This window comes from Spodoptera frugiperda, chromosome 24 (genome assembly GCF_023101765.2).
Source record: "Spodoptera frugiperda isolate SF20-4 chromosome 24, AGI-APGP_CSIRO_Sfru_2.0, whole genome shotgun sequence".
Classification (NCBI taxonomy): Eukaryota; Metazoa; Arthropoda; class Insecta; order Lepidoptera; family Noctuidae; genus Spodoptera; species Spodoptera frugiperda.
Window position 1 is genome coordinate 911,903 of NC_064235.1, and position 21,325 is coordinate 933,227.

At 39.2% G+C, this 21,325-nt stretch overlaps 1 protein-coding gene across 3 annotated transcripts; it reads left to right on the top strand.

Moving 5' to 3' along the window:
- The first annotated feature begins 335 nt into the window (after window positions 1-335).
- LOC118278805 (T-complex protein 1 subunit eta) lies at window positions 336-16,103 on the top strand. Of its 3 annotated transcripts, XM_050703602.1 has the most exons (14): window positions 336-472; window positions 2,110-2,208; window positions 3,083-3,244; window positions 3,883-3,958; window positions 4,548-4,659; window positions 5,461-5,594; window positions 6,139-6,314; window positions 7,000-7,154; window positions 8,914-9,083; window positions 9,734-9,760; window positions 10,762-10,896; window positions 12,648-12,836; window positions 13,505-13,629; window positions 15,314-16,103. In XM_050703602.1, exons 1-14 carry the CDS (start codon window positions 470-472, stop codon window positions 15,410-15,412), a joined length of 1,662 nt encoding a protein of 553 aa, XP_050559559.1. In that variant the 5' UTR covers window positions 336-469; the 3' UTR covers window positions 15,413-16,103. The 3 variants fall into 3 exon arrangements, with proteins under 3 accessions (XP_050559559.1, XP_050559562.1, XP_050559560.1); XM_050703605.1 differs by lacking the exon at window positions 9,734-9,760 and having other exon boundaries at window positions 340-472; XM_050703603.1 differs by lacking the exons at window positions 336-472; window positions 9,734-9,760 and having other exon boundaries at window positions 2,101-2,208.
- The last annotated feature ends 5,222 nt before the right edge of the window (window positions 16,104-21,325 follow it).

Here is a 21,325-nt window from a genome sequence, read left to right on the forward strand (position 1 = left end):
ACATTTGATCATTTGAGTAACTAAAAGCTTCGAGCGGCACATTAAAATTGATGTAAGTTGTCACATACCAATCAATTATTTTTAATATTCTATAATTATACAAATCGATATTCTAATAAACGCACATCTCTAAGGAAACCGTTCCATTTCTCTCCAACAGCCAATCAGAATAACGTTTAGTTACTACATCTAAACTTGTAATCCCCAGAAGAGGATAAAATATTTCCACTAATTTGTAAACCTCGTTGTTATTCAGTATTTCATATGGTAAATTATTTATAAATTAGACGACCGGTATTCAAAAGATTCAAAATAACTCTATAAATAGTTGTTAAACTTACTTTATTTTTGTATATTCTGGTTTTTATTTTGCCTGTTTGAGGGGAATCTATATTCAGTAAAGTGTGACAACTCTAAGAATCAGCTGTCAAAGTCATTCAATTTTTGTTTGTGGAAAATCTTTTTCAAAATGGTAATTCAATTTAATTTTATTAATATAATCCTTTATCATTTCGTGTTTTAATTACCGATTTATTAAACAGTGTGATATAAATTATACGACTGCATATATATTTTGTGTGTTTTCTGTGTATTTTACTGTGAAAAAGTGGTTTGAAATCTCGAGGGTTATCTTTCCAAAATTTTTGAACTTCTGGTGGATTTTATTGCAATTTCTCGATAAATACGGCTGATATGGGTATGAAAGAGTGTCCTGATCATTCTGAATAGAGTAAAAAATATCGTAATTATGTATTTCATTGATAAATAGCTCGAGTTTTGTCGTTCCGGCGTAAATATGATGTTCAATTGTCATTCATTGTCTATGCGGAATGATTTTAGACAACAACTGTTCATGTGACTTGAGATAAAACTTATAAAAAGTTTACTTATAACCTTTTTCGTTAATTAAATAAGTAGATACACATATAAATAACCTTAGGAGAGCAAAAATATAAATGTAGTCTTTGTTTCTATGATATTTTTGAACTTTTTATTTTTTGTAGCTTAAAATATTAACTTTTCTCATTAACAGAGCTTATTGTCTTACGTATCTGAATAGCTTCTAGTTCTGTAATGTGAATTAATTGAGAGAAAAACTCATATCTTTGTCTATTATTAAAATCATAGGTTACATTAGTCACTACCGGAGGGTGCAGTCAGTTGGTCGTTTTAAAGGAGTAGGAATGGGGTGGTTTTTAGTCAGCAAGAGTACTGACACTCCTTCTCACCTCGCCTAAGGCAGGAGAAGTCATTGGATCATATTCCAACCTTAAAAAAAATAAGTACATTAGTCACCAAAATTAACCTGAAAATTCCCAGTCATTGTTACATGCACTACTCTATTTTCAATAACAGTAAAACTATCTTTTTAGTATAGGTAATTTAAGTATGAATTTAATTTGAGCACTCCAAAAACATTCACAGTCATTTTTTGGAGTATAGACATAATCAACCAGATTTTTTTTAGTAAACTAAGATACAGCAAATCACAGAATCTTTTAATCCATGCAGTCATGCTGTTCATATTCTCCCAATTAGATATTGCATTCAAACATAATGCAATTAGCCACATACCGCCCACTATCTCTCACGGTCCTGAGTAGGTAGTCACCTACACATTTGACCAATTTTAGTCGTAATTTATTAGAAATCCAGGGTAAAAAACCTCATCTAGATTATTTTTTGCAGCCTATTTACAGAAAAATGTAATCATTTCATTTTGAAAGTTTAAATGGTGGGAACAAAATGTTTGAAGCGGTACGAAGTTTGCCGATTCAGCTAGTAGTAAATAATATCCTAGTATGCAAACATGCTCTCATTTCGTTTTGTTACAATGCAACCAGCAGATCCTCGTACTGAAGGAGGGTACAGACCAGTCCCAATTCTTTATATCTAATATTACATTAAAATACAGAGGAGTCCATAGGCGACATATTGTTATAATATCTGCTCTGATAATGAACTATAATGTCTTTTTTTGCTATTAATTTTCCATATCCACAGGAAATGACAGGCGTGCATACAACATCAGCGGACATCCACCATTTAGCAATAAACCCTATATTAAACACTTAATGAAACTTACAATGAATAATATTTATGTTGCAGCAACCACAGATCCTCGTACTGAAGGAGGGGACGGACCAGTCCCAGGGCAAGCCGCAGCTCATCTCCAACATCAATGCCTGCCAACTGGTCGTAGATGCTGTACTCACATATGTAATAATGCCTCCAAACTACTATTAAGTTTTATTGAGTCACAGAGGGACAGTTTATCTTGAGCAGCGTGTTCAGACGCGCCCGCAGGCTGTGTGACGTCGCGTGTGACTGTGACTCGGAAACTAGTGGAGCTTTTCTACATTAATGTAGTTATGTGTGCATACTGTGATTTTTAGTTAACAGTGTTAGACATCTCAGTGTATTTTAGTTTTTAAACTGATTCAAGAGACATGCAGGATTTGTTTTGTGGTATGTTTTCCCCAAGCCAATGATTATAACACACGGATCCAATTTCTGAATAGAACTGTGAGGATCTTGATAGTAGACATGAGGCTTGCTATAATCATCACCGAAGAAAAAATATTTATTTTATCTAAAAATTCTCTCTCCCTATTACATGAGACCTATAATTCAAAAAGTGGGTGTATATTGTATAGCAGCATTATGTGCCATAATCTGCATCTTCGCATACTCTCGTAAATAAAAGTTGTGACAATATGTGTGTCAAAATTTTTATTCAATTTAATCCCTATAAAGGCACTTTTAACATGCATACATAACTTCACACCAGTCTCCCATGGGGGCATGAAGTTAGGTATAATATTTAAAAAACTTAAAAGTAAATTTTTCAAGACTTGGGTGCGGTTTCATCTGCTCTGCTCGGCTCCTATTGATCGTAGCGTGATGTTTTATAGCCTATAACTTTCCTCGATAAATGGACTATCCAACACAAAAAATATCTTTTTCAAATCAGACCAGTACTTCCAGATATTAGCAGGTTCAAACAGACAAACAAACTCTTAAGCTTTATATAATAGCCTGTAAGATGTGTAAGATAAAAACGCTATGCAACCTCTTTCAGGTCCGCACAACCCTCGGTCCTCGTGGCATGGACAAGCTGATCGTGGACCACAACGGTAAAGCTGTGATCTCCAACGATGGAGCCACGATCATGAAGCTGCTGGACATCGTCCATCCTGCTGCCAAGACCCTGGTGGATATTGCTAAGTCACAGGATGCTGAGGTGAGTTGAGAAAACGTTTATTTTATTAGGGAAACAAACAGATATTATACAACTAATCACAAAAAACGCTAGCCAACGCTTGATCCAGAACTGGGGGCCTACTCCGGTTCTCGAATGCGAAGCTTCGTTTAATTTTCGCCCGTAAATTTTATTGATTTACTAATAAAATCACTTAAAATTACATTTTATTTTTAATTTAAAATCAAAACCTATTTATTTATCTTCATTTCATTCGTTAATTTTTGTTCACGAAAGTTCACAATAAATGGAATTGTATATAGTATGCAATCTGCGAAGTTTCGGACGAAAGTTTGTTTTTCGTTGAATTAGAGTACTCTACCTGAACTAGTAACGCCAAAAAGTTTTCGGATCACACAAAGAGTTTGTTCCGTGCGGGAATCGATCCCGCGACAAGTTTCGCACTCTGTAACTTCATTAGCCAATGATTATAACACACGGATCCAATTTCTGAATAGAACTGTGAGGATCTTGATAGTAGACATGAGGCTAATGCTATTTATTTTAATTAAAAGATTCCAACCGCCATACTCAGTCATTTAATGGTTACTTAACCCAGTCCTTAGCAATATGTTTTCTTTACTTTGTATGTAATTAAAATTGTAACATCTATTCCCAAGGTGGGTGACGGAACAACATCTGTGGTGATCCTGGCCGGTGAGCTCCTGAAAAGACTGAAGCCTTTCGTTGAGGAAGGTATGTAAAACACACTTTTTTATGGTATAAGCCGGTAAACGAGCAGACGGATCACCTGATGGTAAGCAATCGCCGCCGCCCATGGACACACGCAACGAGGTTGCGTTTAGCTTCCACCGATCATATTAATAGGTACATAATTATGGCTTAGCACTGGTGGAAACGGATTCAGCTATGTTTTTTATATGGAAAGATGCGTGCTATGGATGGCTTACCTACTATCGATACATCGCATACTCGAGCTACGCGTCTTCCTCGCACAACTACATAGCTTAGTATCAGTGGAAACGATCACATAGTTTCACAGCTTAGCTAATACATCTTCGTACATAGCACATCACTGGTGGAAAAGCACTCCAAGAGTCTGACACTCTCTCGCCCGACTCAGGGCTAGAGAATTCATTGGATGATTTTCCAATTACAACTTACAAAAAAAACCTTTTTCAAATGATTATAACAAACGGATCCAATTTCTGATTCTCTTTTGAGGACAAACTTAACACTAAATGATGTTTCCATCACATATTTTACTCTGAGAAACACATATAAAACATTTTTACTAACATAATATACTATATCTTGCACACAGGAGTCCACCCCCGTATCATCGTGCGTTCTATCCGCGTGGCAGCCAAGCTAGCAGTCGACAGAGTCAAGGAGTTAGCTGTGAAGATTGACAACAAGTCCGTTGAAGAACAGAGGTGAGGTTTATTAATTCATTTATATATGTGACTTCTTGATTGTGGGTGTCACATACCCGTAGTAGGTAAGATGGTAGAGTAGAATGTATTTTACCACCGTCATTCTTGATGTGGGTGCAGTATACCCGACCTTGGTCAGCAATGGTCACTTTGAGGCTGTTGATGATGATGATGATGAGCAGTAAGAGGTCGTGGGTCGACTATCGGGCATTGTATTTTCGAAAATTCATTGTTTGGATTGTATTTTTAAATGTTTTTCACAAGCCAATGATTATAACACACGGATCCAATTTCTGAATAGAACTGTGAGGATCTTGATAGTAGACATGAGGCTTGCATTAAATCCTAGATAAAGTAATTTAAAATTTGGGGAATCGGGGATTGGGAAGGGTCTCTCTTACACAACGCGGGCGTTGTTTGACGTCGGTTTCATGTTCGGCCGTGGTATCACTCACAGCAGTGCCGAAGCACGGCAAACCCACACGCGAACCAGTTGTTTCGGAAAATAGCACGTTTAAACAACCAAACAAACTCTTCAATTTTATATATTAGTCATCATTATTATAAAAATAAGTCGGATTTTTTTTCCTGACGCTATAACTCCAGAACGCACGAACCGATTTCCACGGTTTTGCATTCGTTGGAAAGGTCTCGGGCTCCGTGAGGTTTATAGCAAAGAAAATTCAGGAATATTTCAAGAGAAAAGCAGGAAAACAGGGAAAGTCAGGTGGCGAAAAGGTGTTCGCCGGGTTTGCTAGTTAGTATATATATATATATGTATAAATAAATTCTTATGTACAGAGAACTGCTAACGAAATGCGCCGCGACAGCGATGTCCTCGAAGCTGATCCACCAGCAGAAGGGCCACTTCTCCAAGATGGTGGTGGACGCTGTACTGTCCCTGGACGCGCCTCTATTACCGCTGGATATGATCGGTAAGTTTATGTGATGTAGAGTAGATGGATCGCCTGATGGTAAGCAATCGCCGCCGCCCGAAACACCAGAGGCGTTACAAGTGCGTTGTCAGCCTTTTGGGGGTTAGGAATTTAAGGGTTGTTGGGGAATCGGGGATTGGGAAGATTGGGAAGGGGTTAATTGGGTCTTCGGTAATCTCATTCACACAACGCAAGCGTTGTTTCACGTCGGTTTTATGTGAGGCCGTGGTATCACTCCGGTCGCTTGACGAACGAGAAACGAGATTTTTGGCGATGGTCGTCTGGTAATTCCACTAGCATATAATACATGTCTTGATATCATTAGCCAATGATTATAACACACGGATCCAATTTCTGAACAGAACTGTGAGGATCTTGATAGTAGACATGAGGCTTAACATACGACAACAGAGGTGCACATTACGACACGTAATGCCGCTATATAATGTACATCCACTTTTTGACCATTTGTGTTATAAAGTCCCATGTAATAGGGGGTGAGCCTATTGCATGCATTAAACTAATAAATGTGTATTTCCATCAGGTATCAAGAAAGTATCAGGCGGTGCTCTGGAAGACTCCTTCCTCGTGTCTGGAGTAGCCTTCAAGAAGACATTCTCCTATGCTGGGTTTGAGATGCAGCCCAAATCGTACGACAACTGCAAGATCGCCCTGCTGAACATCACGCTCGAGTTGCAGGCTGAGAGGGACAACGCTGAAGTGAGTATAACTTTACAAATTATATTTTTTTATTGTGTGAAGTCTTTGACTGCCAATAGAAAACTGTTGAAGGCAAATCCTCCGCTAACGTCGGTCACCGGTGACCACCACGGCGTTCAATGTGTTAAAGAAGATACCCTTATAATGAGTTTGCTTTGAAACCAGACCGCGCTCGACACTCCTAATTGGTTGGTTCATTAGTGCCGGTTAATCAGTGCGTAAAGCAAACTCGTACTAAGGGTATAGTAGTTAATGTTTGAAATCCGCAAGTGCCGATAGTGCCCTACTTGCTAGTTGCATTTTCCACTAGACCTGTGGTAGTTGAAATATTATATTATAGTTTTAAAGCTGTAAATCTTTGGATTGAGTATGATAGTTTTATTGAATTTCTGTCTAAAATGATCCGTAGATTATGGTTTGATATCAGGTTTTTTAGATTTTGTGAGTTTGTGAACTTGCTCATTCTTCTCCATAGGAATCTACACTTTGGAACGAAAGAACCAAATAGAGCAACTAGTGGACTGACCAACAGCAGACTCTTAAAATATTTTATTTGATGTTCAAATGTGACTTCCTGGACTAATTGAAATTAGTGAATTTGATTTTTACTAAGAATTTTGACTTGGACTGTTAGTTATACCTTTAACAAAAATAATCATCATCATCATCATCCCCCCCCCCTCAGGTGCGAGTGGACAACGTGAAGGAGTACCAGAAGGTGGTGGACGCGGAGTGGCAGATCCTGTACGAGAAGTTGGCGGCGCTGCACGCCAGCGGGGCCAACGTCGTGCTCAGCAAACTGCCCATCGGAGACGTCGCCACGCAGTACTTCGCCGACCGGTCAGTTCCATACATATATCTACACTAATATTATAATGAGGGGCCAACGTCGTGCTCAGCAAACTGCCCATCGGAGACGTCGCCACGCAGTACTTCGCCGACCGGTCAGTTCCATACATATATCTACACTAATATTATAATGAGGGGCCAACGTCGTGCTCAGCAAACTGCCCATCGGAGACGTCGCCACGCAGTACTTCGCCGACCGGTCAGTTCCATACATATATCTACACTAATATTATAATGAGGGGCCAACGTCGTGCTCAGCAAACTGCCCATCGGAGACGTCGCCACGCAGTACTTCGCCGACCGGTCAGTTCCATACATATATCTACACTAATATTATAATGAGGGGCCAACGTCGTGCTCAGCAAACTGCCCATCGGAGACGTCGCCACGCAGTACTTCGCCGACCGGTCAGTTCCATACATATATCTACACTAATATTATAATGAGGGGCCAACGTCGTGCTCAGCAAACTGCCCATCGGAGACGTCGCCACGCAGTACTTCGCCGACCGGTCAGTTCCATACATATATCTACACTAATATTATAATGAGGGGCCAACGTCGTGCTCAGCAAACTGCCCATCGGAGACGTCGCCACGCAGTACTTCGCCGACCGGTCAGTTCCATACATATATCTACACTAATATTATAATGAGGGGCCAACGTCGTGCTCAGCAAACTGCCCATCGGAGACGTCGCCACGCAGTACTTCGCTGACCGGTCAGTTGTGCAGAGAAGATGAGGTTGATAGTCCACTGATATAAATCCTCTGGGTAGGAGGGGTTTATCATAATCCTACTCTTAAAGGGCTGGTTGGATATTATTATCTTATCGAAAAAATTAAGGGTCATTAGACTGCACAGTTGGCGCGGTGGCTGGGCAACTGACTGCGGTATAAGGCAACACATAGCGGTCTGAATCTCGCACGGAGCAAAACTTTGTGTGATCCACAAATTGTTGTTTCGGGTCTGTGTTCACATACACATGTCATGTGTATGTGAACTTATATGTTTGTAAACGCACCCACGACACAGGAGACAATCCTAGTATATGGCAATGTGTTTTTTTTAAATAATAAAAAAAGGACATCTTAAGAGGTCGCTAACGCATTCTAGAGTTGCGGGTGTCCGTGGGCGGCGATAATCACTTATTATTAGGTGATACATTCCATAAGAAATAATACAAGAGCAAAAAATAAATGATAATTGATAGAGCATGATTTAGTAGCTGTTTTGTGACAGTCTGTAAATGACTATGATTGGCACCACCTACATATTATGAGAATTATCAGTAATTTTCAAGCTACTGGGCTTATGATTATGCATATGTGAGAATGCAGTACTGTCATTCTCTCATAAATGTGAACCGTTTTTAGTCCAGTCTACGACACCTACAGGAAAAGTAGGCGCGTGATGATTAATGAGTTATACTCCGTCATCATTATTTCAACTCTATAATATTTTTGTAACAAAGATCGAAGTCAACGTCAAAATTATTTTTTCAAATAGACTAGGCAGGCAATTTTGAACGTCGACTAGCTTGAAATATGGAGTCACTTTTGAAACGTTAAATTGAATTGTCCGTCAGTCCGTCTGTCAGTGAAGCTAGGCGCTCGTTCTAAAGTGTTGCTTGGAATGGAGAAGAACGAGAATGAAACACTATCGTTACTCTTTTTAAAAAATATGATTTTTACAATATGTCTGATAAGTTACAATAAAATTATCTTCAATTTCCCTCTCTTCTCTCTCCAGCGACATGTTCTGCGCGGGCCGTGTCCCGGACGAGGACCTGAAGCGCACGCAGCGCGCGTGCGGCGGCGCCGTGCTGTCTTCAGTCAGGGACCTCGCCCCCGAGGCACTCGGACACTGCGCGCACTTCACTGAGAAACAGGTCGGCGGCGAGCGGTACAATATCTTCACTGGTCAGTATACATACTACAATAATGCGACGTCCTGCATGAGCATTCTAGAAAAGAACGCGATTATCTATGTCTCAAAACAACTATGTATTTTCTCAATCCCCTGATTCTATTCTATATAAAATGTCTTTTTCAATGGCACAACAATAATAATGTTAATAAACAATGTTAATACAATAATGTCATAATTTAATAATAATGTTATTAATGTTAATTACATTATTATTATTATAAACATTAACATTCTGTCACTGCCCTTTCACTTCTCAACTTTCTATCTCCAGACACAAATATCATATTGTAAATGAACACAGATTTAAAAAATATTAGGGTTTTCTACTATGTAAATAGAACCAGCTAATGCAATGTGACACTTATGTCATCAAACTTTAAAAATAGGAGGGGTACGTCCCAATCTTTCCAATCCCCGATTCCTCAACAACCCTTAAATTCCTAACCCCCAAAAGGCCGGCAACGCACTTGTAACGCTTCTGGTGTTTCAAGTGTCCATGGGCGGCGGCGATTGCTTACCATTAAGTGATCTGTCTGCTCGTTTACCGGCTTATACCATAAAAACAAAATATATACAATTCAGAACACCTGCATTTTATTCCCTTTCACCTTCCTATCCTCAATCCTTTCCTCTGCCACAGGTTACGACAAAGAAGTCGCGCCCACTGGTAAGATGTGCCAAGCTTATGGTAGATTACTTAGACCCATGTATTCATAAAGTAGTGAAAATAGATATAGTAGTGAAGATAGTCTACTTGATCTTGTTCTAATTTCTTACTACTTAGGGACTTTGCATACCACGTTTTTTAAACGCGCCGTCGACGCGCGTGTGTAGCGATACAGACGCGCGTTTGTATCGATACAAACGACAACAAACTGCTCTGCAGGAGAAAAACGCGCCGGCGACGTGCGTTTCCAAAACGCGCGTCGACGGCGCGTTTAAAAAACGTGGTGTGCATAGGCCCTTAGTACATTGGGCTCCCACAATAAGTCTTCTCGTTAAAGATGTCTAATAACTTGTAATTAGAGTTTGAAAGTAGGTATTTATGATTTTATCCAATAATTACCTTACATACTTCGTAGATATACCTTACTCAATAGGGATGATGATGGGGTATGAAAATTAAAAATCTATTTAGTCCGGCAGTTAGGTCATGAAAAAATATTAGACAAGTATTTTTTATTTTGTCATATAAGATAACAATGCTTAGATAAAACGAATCAAAGTTTAGGAGTGGGAGCAAATACGTTATTTCTACGTATAAAACGTACCTAGAAGTGACGTCACGCGATATTTCAAATCGATATAATTATCTTCGAAAGTATTTGTTTCCGTAAGAAAAAAAATACGTGTCTATTTTTTTTTAAATAATCTACAAGACGGTAATTAAAATAAAAATTAGTCAGCTACCCTATTGCCAAATAGCTGTAGATAGATTTTTTTAAATCTCTTCAAACTGGTACCCTTAGTATAAGTTTACGTTTAACGAAAACGAAACAAGAACGCGTTCGGCTCTCTGATTGGCCGGCGCGAATGAATCAACCAATCAGAGCGTCGAACGCACTCTCGTTTCGTTTTCAAACTCGTACTGTAATCTTTAACATTGGTTTGTTTTTAATCATCCAAGAAGTAACAAAATAAATAATTATCCCACCTTCCTGTCTCCAGGTTGTCCGGCAGCGAAGACCTGCACGATAGTGCTCCGTGGCGGCGCCGAGCAGTTCCTGGAGGAGACGGAGCGCTCCCTGCACGACGCCATCATGATCGTCCGGCGTACCATCAAGAATGATGCCGTGGTTGCCGGTCAGTACATTACTTTTTATCAGATACTAGCTACTTCCGCGCGGTTTCACCCGCTCTGCTCAGTTCCTATTGGTCATAGCGTGATGTTTTATAGCCTATAGCCTTCCTCGATAAATGCGCTATCCAACACAAAAAGAATTATTCAAATCGGACCGGAGATTAGCGCGTTCAAACAATCAAACAAACTATTAACTAATAATAGTATAGATGAGATATGTCGGCGCAACCACATCAATTATCCAGAGAAAGTAGAATAAGTTTGGTTAATTCACTTGATTGTCCTAAAAATCAGTTTATTAATCATCAGTTGATTATTTTAAGTTTAACACGATGTAAAATTAACGTTATCATTGTAATTTCAATACTTAACCTAAAACTTGTAAGCACGTGCTCGTGCGCCGAGTCCTATAAATACGCCCGCACTGTAGGCAATCGTGGCAGTTGCACTCCGATCGCCGTACAGTACGGACCTCTCTGGGAGTTGAATAAACTAAGTTTACAGTACTCGTGAAGTTTTTCTAAGCCCCAAAATGGGTGACCATCGTGAGAACAACAACTGTGACGTCAGCAATGATGACGTCACACTTTTTCAAAACACCACGTAGATTTCTCCTTCGTCAGATATATAAACGAGCAGACGGATCACCTGATGGTAAGCAATCGCCGCTGCCCATGGACACTTGAAACACTAGAGGCGTTACAAGTGCATTTTGGGGGTTAGGAATTTTAGGGTTGTTGGGGATTCGGGGATTGGGATGATTGGGAAGGGGGGTGATTGGGTCTCTGGTAACCTCCCTCACACAATATAAGCGTTGTTTCACGTCGGTTTCTTGTGAGGCCGTGGTATTACTCCGGTCAGGTCGGCCCAGCAGTGCCGAAGCATGGCGAGCCCACACTTAATTTTTGTCGATGGGCGTCTGGTAGCTTCACTTGCATGTGATACATGTATTGATATGATTAGCCAATGATTATAACACACGGATCCAATTTCTGAACAGAACTGTGAGGATCTTGATAGTAGACATGAGGCTAACACCTTTTATACCTAGACTATGTACATCCAGCCAAGTTATAAGCTTACATTTTAGTATAACAATAGCTACTATCTCTGTACTGAATCAATTTTTGTTTTCTTACCTATATACAGTGAAACTTGGTTAAGTGGGACCTGGATAAGTGAGAAACCTCCACAAATGGAACTCATACTGAGGTCTATTAGTGGGACAAACAACCCTCTATATCTGGGATTCGTTCTTTCGATTTATCATCTTAGTTACCTCTATAACTGAGACAGCAAGTGAATTTTAATGCATAAACCTCAGTAACTGAGACAACATCGTTTTGTTTGTTGATTTACTTATTCTTATTCATTTATAATGTGCACATAACACATTGTTTTATTTAAGAATCACACCTCTTTATGTGAAATAACTCGTATGTTCACCTCCATTAATGGAACCCTCTGTAAATGAGACAAATGTTTATTTATACCTGGTTACCGGAGATACTGGGTTAGTGGAATACCTCTATAAGTGATACCAATTTGAAGGTCCCTTGATGTCTCACTTAACGAGGTTTCACTGTACTACGTAAAATACGTTGGTGTCACTCTCACACCTACTTTGATGACCTAAATAAGTGACTTTTTATGTTATTAATTAATGCTCAAACCTTCTCCTTGCGAGAAAAGTCTTTGGTTATTAATAGGCTGTTGATAATGATGATGTATGTTTACCTTCCACCCCCGATAGGTGGCGGCGCCATCGACATGGAGATCTCGAAGCACCTCCGCGAGTACGCGAAGGGCGTCGCCGGCAAGGAACAACTCCTGGTCGCGGCTGTCGCGCGGGCCTTCGAGGCTATACCCCGACAACTGTGTGACAACGCCGGCTTCGACGCCACCAACCTGTTGAACAAGCTGAGGAATAAACATCATAATGGTGAGTGTTTATTTATGGTTTTATTTTTTTTAATAACGTTGCGCGGCAATAGGATTGTCTCCTGTGTCGTGGGTGCGTTTACAAATAAATATACAATTTTACATACTCAACACTCAGACCAGAAACTACATTTTGTATTTCCTACAAAGAGTTGCTTTGTACGGGAGTCGAACCCGCTACACGGTTGCCCAACCACCGCGCCAAACGTATAGTTATGGACAGGCAATGAGAGACAGGCGTGACGATATGTGTGTCGGGTATATAGTACCCACGGGAAGAGACTGCTGGTGATACATGTATCGATTTTATGACATTTACCGAGATGAACCTGCCATTTTATTAAACCAAAGATATTTCCCCAAGCCAATGATTATAACACACGGATCCAATTTCTGAATAGAACTGTGAGGATCTTGATAGTAGACATGAGGCTTATTTCTACTTCATTTTTTTATAATACAATTCAAAATCGAACAACATAAAATAAATAAAACAAAATTTTATTGAGGCTATATTTTAATAATACGCTACTTAATTTCTTTGTAAATAAAGCTCAAGTCCTATAAAAATTAAATTGCGGCTACATTTTATCAACTCCCCACTTTATTTCTTTGTAAATAAAGCTCAAAATCCTATAACAAGTAATATATATGTATGTATGTTCCCAGGCGACATCTGGTACGGCATCGACATCCAGAAGGAAGACATCGGCGACAACTACGCGTCGTGCGTGTGGGAGCCCGCCATCGTCAAGGTCAACGCCATCACCGCCGCCTGCGAGGCCGCGGCGCAGGTATGTCAACCCGTTGTCTGTCGGAACGCAGATCTACGCGAGACACAATGTTTTCTATTGTGTCTTATATACCGACAGACAAGTGGTTAAATGATTTACTCGATTTAGAGTCCGTTCACACAGACCGGCTTGCAAAGCATCGGCGCGCATTTTTCTTTTCGCACTGACTGGATCGTATACGCTTGGAGTCGCCAACTAGTTCACATATACCGGCTGAAAACGACCTGATAGCGGATGCGCTTTTATTATTTCACACCAAGCGCCGTCAAGCATTTTTAGTGACAAAAACAATGCATATAAAAAAATGAACCTTATACTAAACACTCTGTTTTCAAAGTGATAAAACATTGCTCTTCTCTCCGAGCCGGTCTGTGTGTTCATTTAGACACCACTGACAAACGGTGAAGGAAAACATCGTGAGGAAACCTGGGCTTATAATTTCTAATTTTAATGGGCATTGTTCAAAAAATTACCTTGTGTTTTTATTGAATTTTTCGATAATATAGACCATTTAAAGAAACTAATTTGAATATTTTGATAAAAGGATCAGAAACCACGTCAAAAATATTTTTTTAAGATTTTAAAATTTTTGATATGGGTGACGTCATCATAAGGCTCAGAACGATAGTATCTGTGCCATAGTGTGGTTGCATTAAAAAAGTACAACTGTCAATAATAGCTGTCTGAATAGAACTGTCAATAATAATAACCTTAATATAAGCTATAAACAATAAAACATGTGATAAAACGTAATTTAACATATGATATGGACAATAATGGGACTGATAATATCATAGGAGTCTATTACTTCTGTGGTACTTACATTAAAATGATCTTCGCGACAATATATAGTATAAACTTTGTAATATTCCGCACCAGCTTCTCGACACCACTTCTCTTGTAAGTCTTCCCTATTGCGAACGAAGATTTTGTTTGGACAATTTTTACAATTACTGCTGCAACTTGGAACAAAGCACTTTCTGTATTCCATTTTCACTTTATGCAGAAGAAACTTAGAATTTGAATCTTTGTATTTTTTGTAAACAAAACCGAAACAAACTGACATGACATTTATATTTGACAGTTGTAGGCTTGACTTAAAACTTTTTAATTTTTGAAACATGAGGCAACGATACTAATTTATACGTCCTATTATGACGTCATTTGAAGGACAAGCAAGGTCAACCGTATTTTAACGAAATATCAATAAATAATAAATATTTTTAATTATTAATTAGTCCATAATGATTAGTAAGTCTATTCCTCGAAATGGTTTTTCAATTACGATATTTTATAAATTATGAACAATGCCCATTGTGAAATCGCCAACCCGCATTGAGCACGCTTGATGATTAAGGGTGCAAGGGTGCTTTTCCACTGCAGATGTGCTATGTAGCTAGCTAGCTAACTAACTAGCTAAGCTGTGAAACTATGTGACCGTTTCCACTGATACTAAGCTATGTAGCTGTGCGAGGAAGATGCGCAGCTCGAGTATGCGATGTATCGATAGTAGGGAAGCCATCCATAGCACGCATCTTTCCTTACATAGTCAACATAGTTTAATTACATCGTAGCATAGTTACATAGCCCATCTCTGGAAAAAGCACCCTCAATCTTTATTTGTTCATCTGTATACTAAATAACTTTACGACAGTACAATAACATTTCTTCTTTCTTTCCGCAGATCCTATCAGTCGACGAGACGATAAAGAACGTCAAAGGACAAGACATGCCGACGGCGGGAGCCCCGGGCCGCGGCATGGGACGCCCGCGCATGGGCTGATGACGTCACCTCTACACACCACTCACGCTTTACCACTATTTCTTGACCGCCCCACGTTCTTGTACGAAAAAAGAAAGCATAAACAATATATTCTGATATTTTTGATGTCGGTTATACATAATAACTTTTAATTTAAACAAGAAAGACTTTCTCTTTAAGGTACAAGTCCGCATCGTACGCATCGCACGCAACGGATTGTAGTTTGTCTTGTATAGAAACTCATACAACTGCGTCCACTGATCCGCATCGTACGGACCGCATCATCGGCAATGCCTACATGTGATGCGTACTGATGACGTCATACGGAATGCCGATGCCAAAAATCCGAGTGATAAAGTAATCCGTTTGATGCGATCCTTTAGATGCGTGCGATGCGGGCCTGAGGACGCTTACCTTAATATATCTGAAATAGACACTTTAAACAAGTAATGTGAAAAATCATTGTAATTACAATAATTTTGGATTATAAAAGTTTATTAATTTCGGTCGATGGTTGCATTTACTTGATATAAGTTCTATGCTCGAGACGTTGTACCGAGGCGTAGAGTTTTATACATAAATACATGATGTATTATTATTTTAATGTTTACCAAACAACTAGAACTGCGGGCGGTCTCTTCACGCTTAGTACTAAGTTATTATAGTATTAACTATTAAATATTATTAATTATAATAACTAATTAATACCAAAGTTGGTGTTTTATTTATTTATTCCCTTTTATGTGACGAAAAGTCTGTGTTTCCTCCAAATTATAATGTGGGTGTCTTCAAGTCCCGAGTGAATAGGTTGCTCATAGGTAGGCGTGCTCCATCGTCGGCCACATCATCGCTCACCACCAGGCGAGATGGTGGCCAAACGCCTATCCTATCCTATTAAGCAATTCACGTCATCACATCAACAGCCTATAAGTGGCCACTGCTAACCAAAAGCCTCTTCTCGCACGGAGAAGGTTTGCTCAATGCGAGTTGGTGATTTCAAACTTATAATTAGAAATTATAAGCCCAGGTTTCCTCACGATGTTTTCCTTCACCGTTTGTCAGTGGTGTCTAAATAATCTTAGAAAGTATATATAACTCGGAAAAAGTCACATTGGTACTTGCCGTTGGTAGGTTTCGAACCCGCCGAAGCACCACTACACGAAATATGGTTCATTTATAGTTAAACTAGCGACCCGCCCCAGCTCCGCATGGGTGCAATGGTGATATATTATGCGTGTATTATACATACAATTGATAGGCGTGGGCTAAATACTACATCTAATTTTAAAGACAAAAAAATAATATGGGGGTTGAACCCTAATTGAAAATATAGGAAAATAGTGATTTTTTCGGTAAGAATAATTCACAAATTATTATTTTTCTCACCAAAACATTATCAAACATATGAAAAAAGTAATGAATTAGTTAGCCAAGGTTATTAGCTACCGTTTGTCGTCTTTTTTTTGTTTCTACGACGCATACAACCTTTGATATCAAAAAAAGTAAAAAAAATATTAAAATGGCCATAATTTTTAGGGGGAGGGGATTCGACCCCTTCGACCCTGGACTTTTGTCGTTAAAATTAGATGTAGTATTCAGCCTTAACGGGTTATAAGTCTCGCCCCTATCACATTGTATAAACATTCCACTTGAATCACTCTATCTATGGAAAAAAAGCCGCACCAAAATCCGTTGTGTAGTTTTAAAGATGTAAGCGTACAAAGGGACAGAGAAAGCGACTTTGTTTTATACTATGTAGGGATGGTAATCTTCAAACACAACACTACCTCCCATTAAAGCCGTGGCAGATACTTTTGAAGCTCCTTATATCGCTCACCCAGTAATATATTGGCACATCAGCAAAAAATGCGAAATTGACTTAATATGGTTTACGTGTTGAAAAGTGCGTATTAATCTATTTATTTCCACATTCATCGAGAGAGGCCGTAAGTGTCATTATGTAGTGGTTTCTGTCTACATTGTCTTATGAACAAAGTTGTATTATGTTAATTATGTGTAACAATATAATCGTTTACCTTGGCCCGTGCGCACGCGCCGTTCGTTCGACCGTTTCAGTTAGCAATCTGAACTAAAGTGCGTTGAACTATTACATAGTAAACTAATACTTCCCTGCGATTTCACGCGTGCATTCGTTTCTTTTTTATGGTATAAGCCGTTAAACGAGCAGACGGATCACCTGATGGTAAACAATCACCGCCGCCCATGGACACTTGAAACACCAGAGGCGTTACAAGTGCGTTGCCGGCCTTTTGGGGGTTAGGAATTTAAGGGTTGATGGGGAATCGGGGATTGGGAAGGGGGTAATTGGGCCTCCGGTAACCTCACTCACATAACGCAAGCGTTGTTTCACGTCGGTTTCCTGTGAGGCCGTGGTATCACTCCGGTCGAGCCGGCTCAGCATTGCCGAAGCATGGCTCTCCCACACTTTGTATAGACAAACAAACAAACATAGGCAGCTAATTTATACCAGTATCGTAGATCTACAGGTAGATATGTGATGGTAGATACGTACTTATTTAATAATTATGCATTGAAAACAATTTGTTTAGAAGCGAGGTTAAGTTACTGAAACAACAGGCGCTTGAGTCTGTAGATTTTGTTAAGTTATACTTAGCGTGGTCGAGTTTTAAATATGTCGGAAACATGGGAAGTAGCTATTAAAAGGTCGTAATAATATGTGAAAAGCATTCATTTTTACAAAGTATGGAGTTTTACTGCCACACTCAAAGATATATGATGATTACTTAAACTATTCCTTAGTAACGATTTTGTATCGAAAACAATCGCTAAGGACTGGGTTAAGTAACCATTAAATGATTCTGAATACGGCGGTCTGATTTTCTTTTTTAAACCGTGCCCCTCATTAGGATTGTCTCCTGTGTCGTGGGTGCGTTTACAAACATACAAGCTCACATACACATGACACCCAGACCCGGAACAATAATTTGTGGATCACACAAAGAGTTGTTCCGTGGAAAGCGAATCCGCTATCGATCCAGCCACCACCGCACCAACCGTGCAGTTATTGAATGCCCGTTTCGGGCGTATTTCCAAAAATTCTCAGTAATACCAAAGCCAACCAATTTCTGAAATCAGAATTGCGTCTCTGCTTACGCCTTTGTTGAATGCGGCGTGACATGACGAAACTGACGAAGACTAACAATTTGAAACATTGATGAAATCGGAAACAAGTACTAGAGTACTAAGTACTTAAAACTAATTAGGAAATGAATAATAACGGAAGCCTAAATAAGTAGTTAGTAAGTACTTAAATTACGATTTTTGACAGTCTAAAATCCTTGTTCGAATGGTCGCAAGTTCAATTGAGCAAACCGGCTCTTTTTGATGGGGGAAATTATCCAATGATTTCTCCCGCCTTGGGCGAGACGAGAGGGAGTATCACGTATGCAACGTCACGCCTTTTATTCCCGCAAGGGGCAGAGGTGCGCATTACGGCATGTAATGCCGCCCACAATGTACACCCACTTTTCACCATTTGTGTTATAAGTCCCATGTGGTGAGCCTATTGCCACCTGGGCGCAATTCCATAGTTCATGTTACTACTGAGAAAATTTCGAAAAACCGAAAAAAGCCCATTAATACTTTGCCTGATCCGGGAATCGAACCCGAGACCCCGCAGTCGCACTTGCGACCACTCGACCAACGAGGCAGTCGTAGGTATTTACTTAATGGCAATATCTAAGTACGAGCATTCAATTGATTGTATCGCGAAAATTCCCTAAGAACCTAACAATTTATGTAATAAACAAAGCCGAATCATTAAGCAGTTAACTATTGATGCACTAGGTATTACTCAATGCAACCTCGAACATTATATACCGCGGGAAACTTGCAATTATATGTGTTGAAGAAAAAAATCTCTATCCGATTGTTGCCCCACAGTACTTCACCGAGCGTTCGTGAAAAACCACGCATTGTTATTAAAATTAATTACTAAACACATCTTTTGTTTAAAAATTACAATGTTAAATTAAATTTTCCAAAATAAAAATAATATATTTGTATCTGTCAAAATCAAAGTGTCAAAAAAAGGCGGCAAAAGATGACGTTTGAAAAAACTGCGTTCGTGTATTTCGTAATTTTCGTTGTATCGATTTCTCATATTACGGCTTGGACAATCGATTTGCCTGAAGTTAGAAAGATATTGTTTGAGAGAAACGAGAAGCATAAGGATTTGAAGAAAGATAGCCATGACGATTATCTGAGGGAGGATCAAAAGTTTTACAGTAATATTGAAGGGAATAGCAAGCATCATGCTGAAGATTATGAGCACGTTCACCATTCTTATGACAAAGAGAATTACGCTGAAGAATATGGCTACCACACTTATATGGAGAAGAAAGTAAGTATTTATTTATACACTAGCGACCCGCCCCAGCTTCGCTTGGGTGCAATGGGGATATATTATGCTTGTATTTCACATATAAACCTTCCTCTTGAATCACTCTATCTATTGAAAAAAACGGCATCAAAATCCGTTGCGTAGTTTTAAAGATTTATCATTTAAGCGTACAAAGGGACATAGGGACAGAGAAAGCGACTTTGTTTTATACTATGTAGTGATATTAGAGCTCACACATGAAACAGAAACGTTGCCCAACGTTGTTTACAAACACAAATACCACATCACATCAAAAGTAGAGCAGGATCAACAATTTATGAATCGCACAACTAGTTTAGCCATAGTTATTTCGTGCGAGAATCGAATCTGCAACGCATTAATTACCAGTCTATGATAAAAATTAATGCGTTGCAAATTCGATTGACTATCGAGACTACTGCGAAGTACCTACTGCAAATGACGAGTCTGTGTTTCTATCTAATACATATTATAGGTAAACTGATATTGTTTAAAAAAAGTCGTAAGTAAAGTAAAGTAGTCTTCGTAACTTCTGCAAGAGATACCAATTCGTAACATTTGTTATCCCTTACATAAGTAAACGAGCAGTGGATTACCTGATGGTAAGCAATCTCTGCCGCCTATGAACACTCGCAACGCTAGAGGCATTACAAGTACGTTGCCGGTTTTTGCGTGTAAGGGTTTGAGGAATCGGGAATTACGAAGATTGACAAGGGGGTAAATGGGCCTCCGGTACCCTCACTCATACACCGAAAGACAACGCAAAGTAAGCCGGTTGAGCCGGCCCTGCAGTGCTGAAATATGGCTCTTTAACTTTAAAATAATGCAAAAAAAATTTGGTAAAATTTAGCTTATTTTATATCGATTAGATATTTTAGATCTTCATATAGGTATGTGGGTGCAAGAGGTCTATTAAATACAACTCATGGATTTCTCCATTAACAAGGGATTCACGATATAAAAATTTTATTATATTTAAACACAATAACCATAATTTTACAAAATGATTAACGAGTTTAAATAATGTATAGTTAAGTGCTCATTTTGCTTCTAATTATTGCGATAAAATCTATTAATAACATCAATCTAAAGTTCCTGTGCATACCGGATCGAAGATAAGTAGAATGGAAACTAGTAGGAACTATAATTTATTAAACAATGTTGTTCTTTTATCATCACGCCTTTTCTCCCCGAAGGGGTAGGCAGAGGTGCACATTACGGCGCGTAATGCCACATCACCATTTGTGTTATAAGTCCCATGTAATAGGGGGTGAGCCTATTGCCATATACCGGGCACAATTCCAGACTCCGTGCTACTACTAAGAAATTTTCGAAAAACCAAAAAAAGCCCAGCAATACTTTACCCGACCTGGGAATCGAACCCGAGACCCCTTGCCCGGTAGTCGCATTTGCGACCACTCGACCAACAAGGCAGTCGACAGTTATTAAACAATCTAACTTTTGTCCACGACTTTGCCTCCTTAATAACCTATCTCCTCTTCCCTGTGGTCCCAAACATAACGGTGCTTTTC

Coding starts and splice junctions, on each gene's coding strand:
- LOC118278805 (XM_050703602.1), top strand. Junction 9,761..10,761: donor CAAAGAAGTCGCGCCCACTG/GTAAGATGTGCC, acceptor TCCTGTCTCCAG/GTTGTCCGGCAGCGAAGACC. Junction 12,837..13,504: donor GAGGAATAAACATCATAATG/GTGAGTGTTTAT, acceptor GTATGTTCCCAG/GCGACATCTGGTACGGCATC.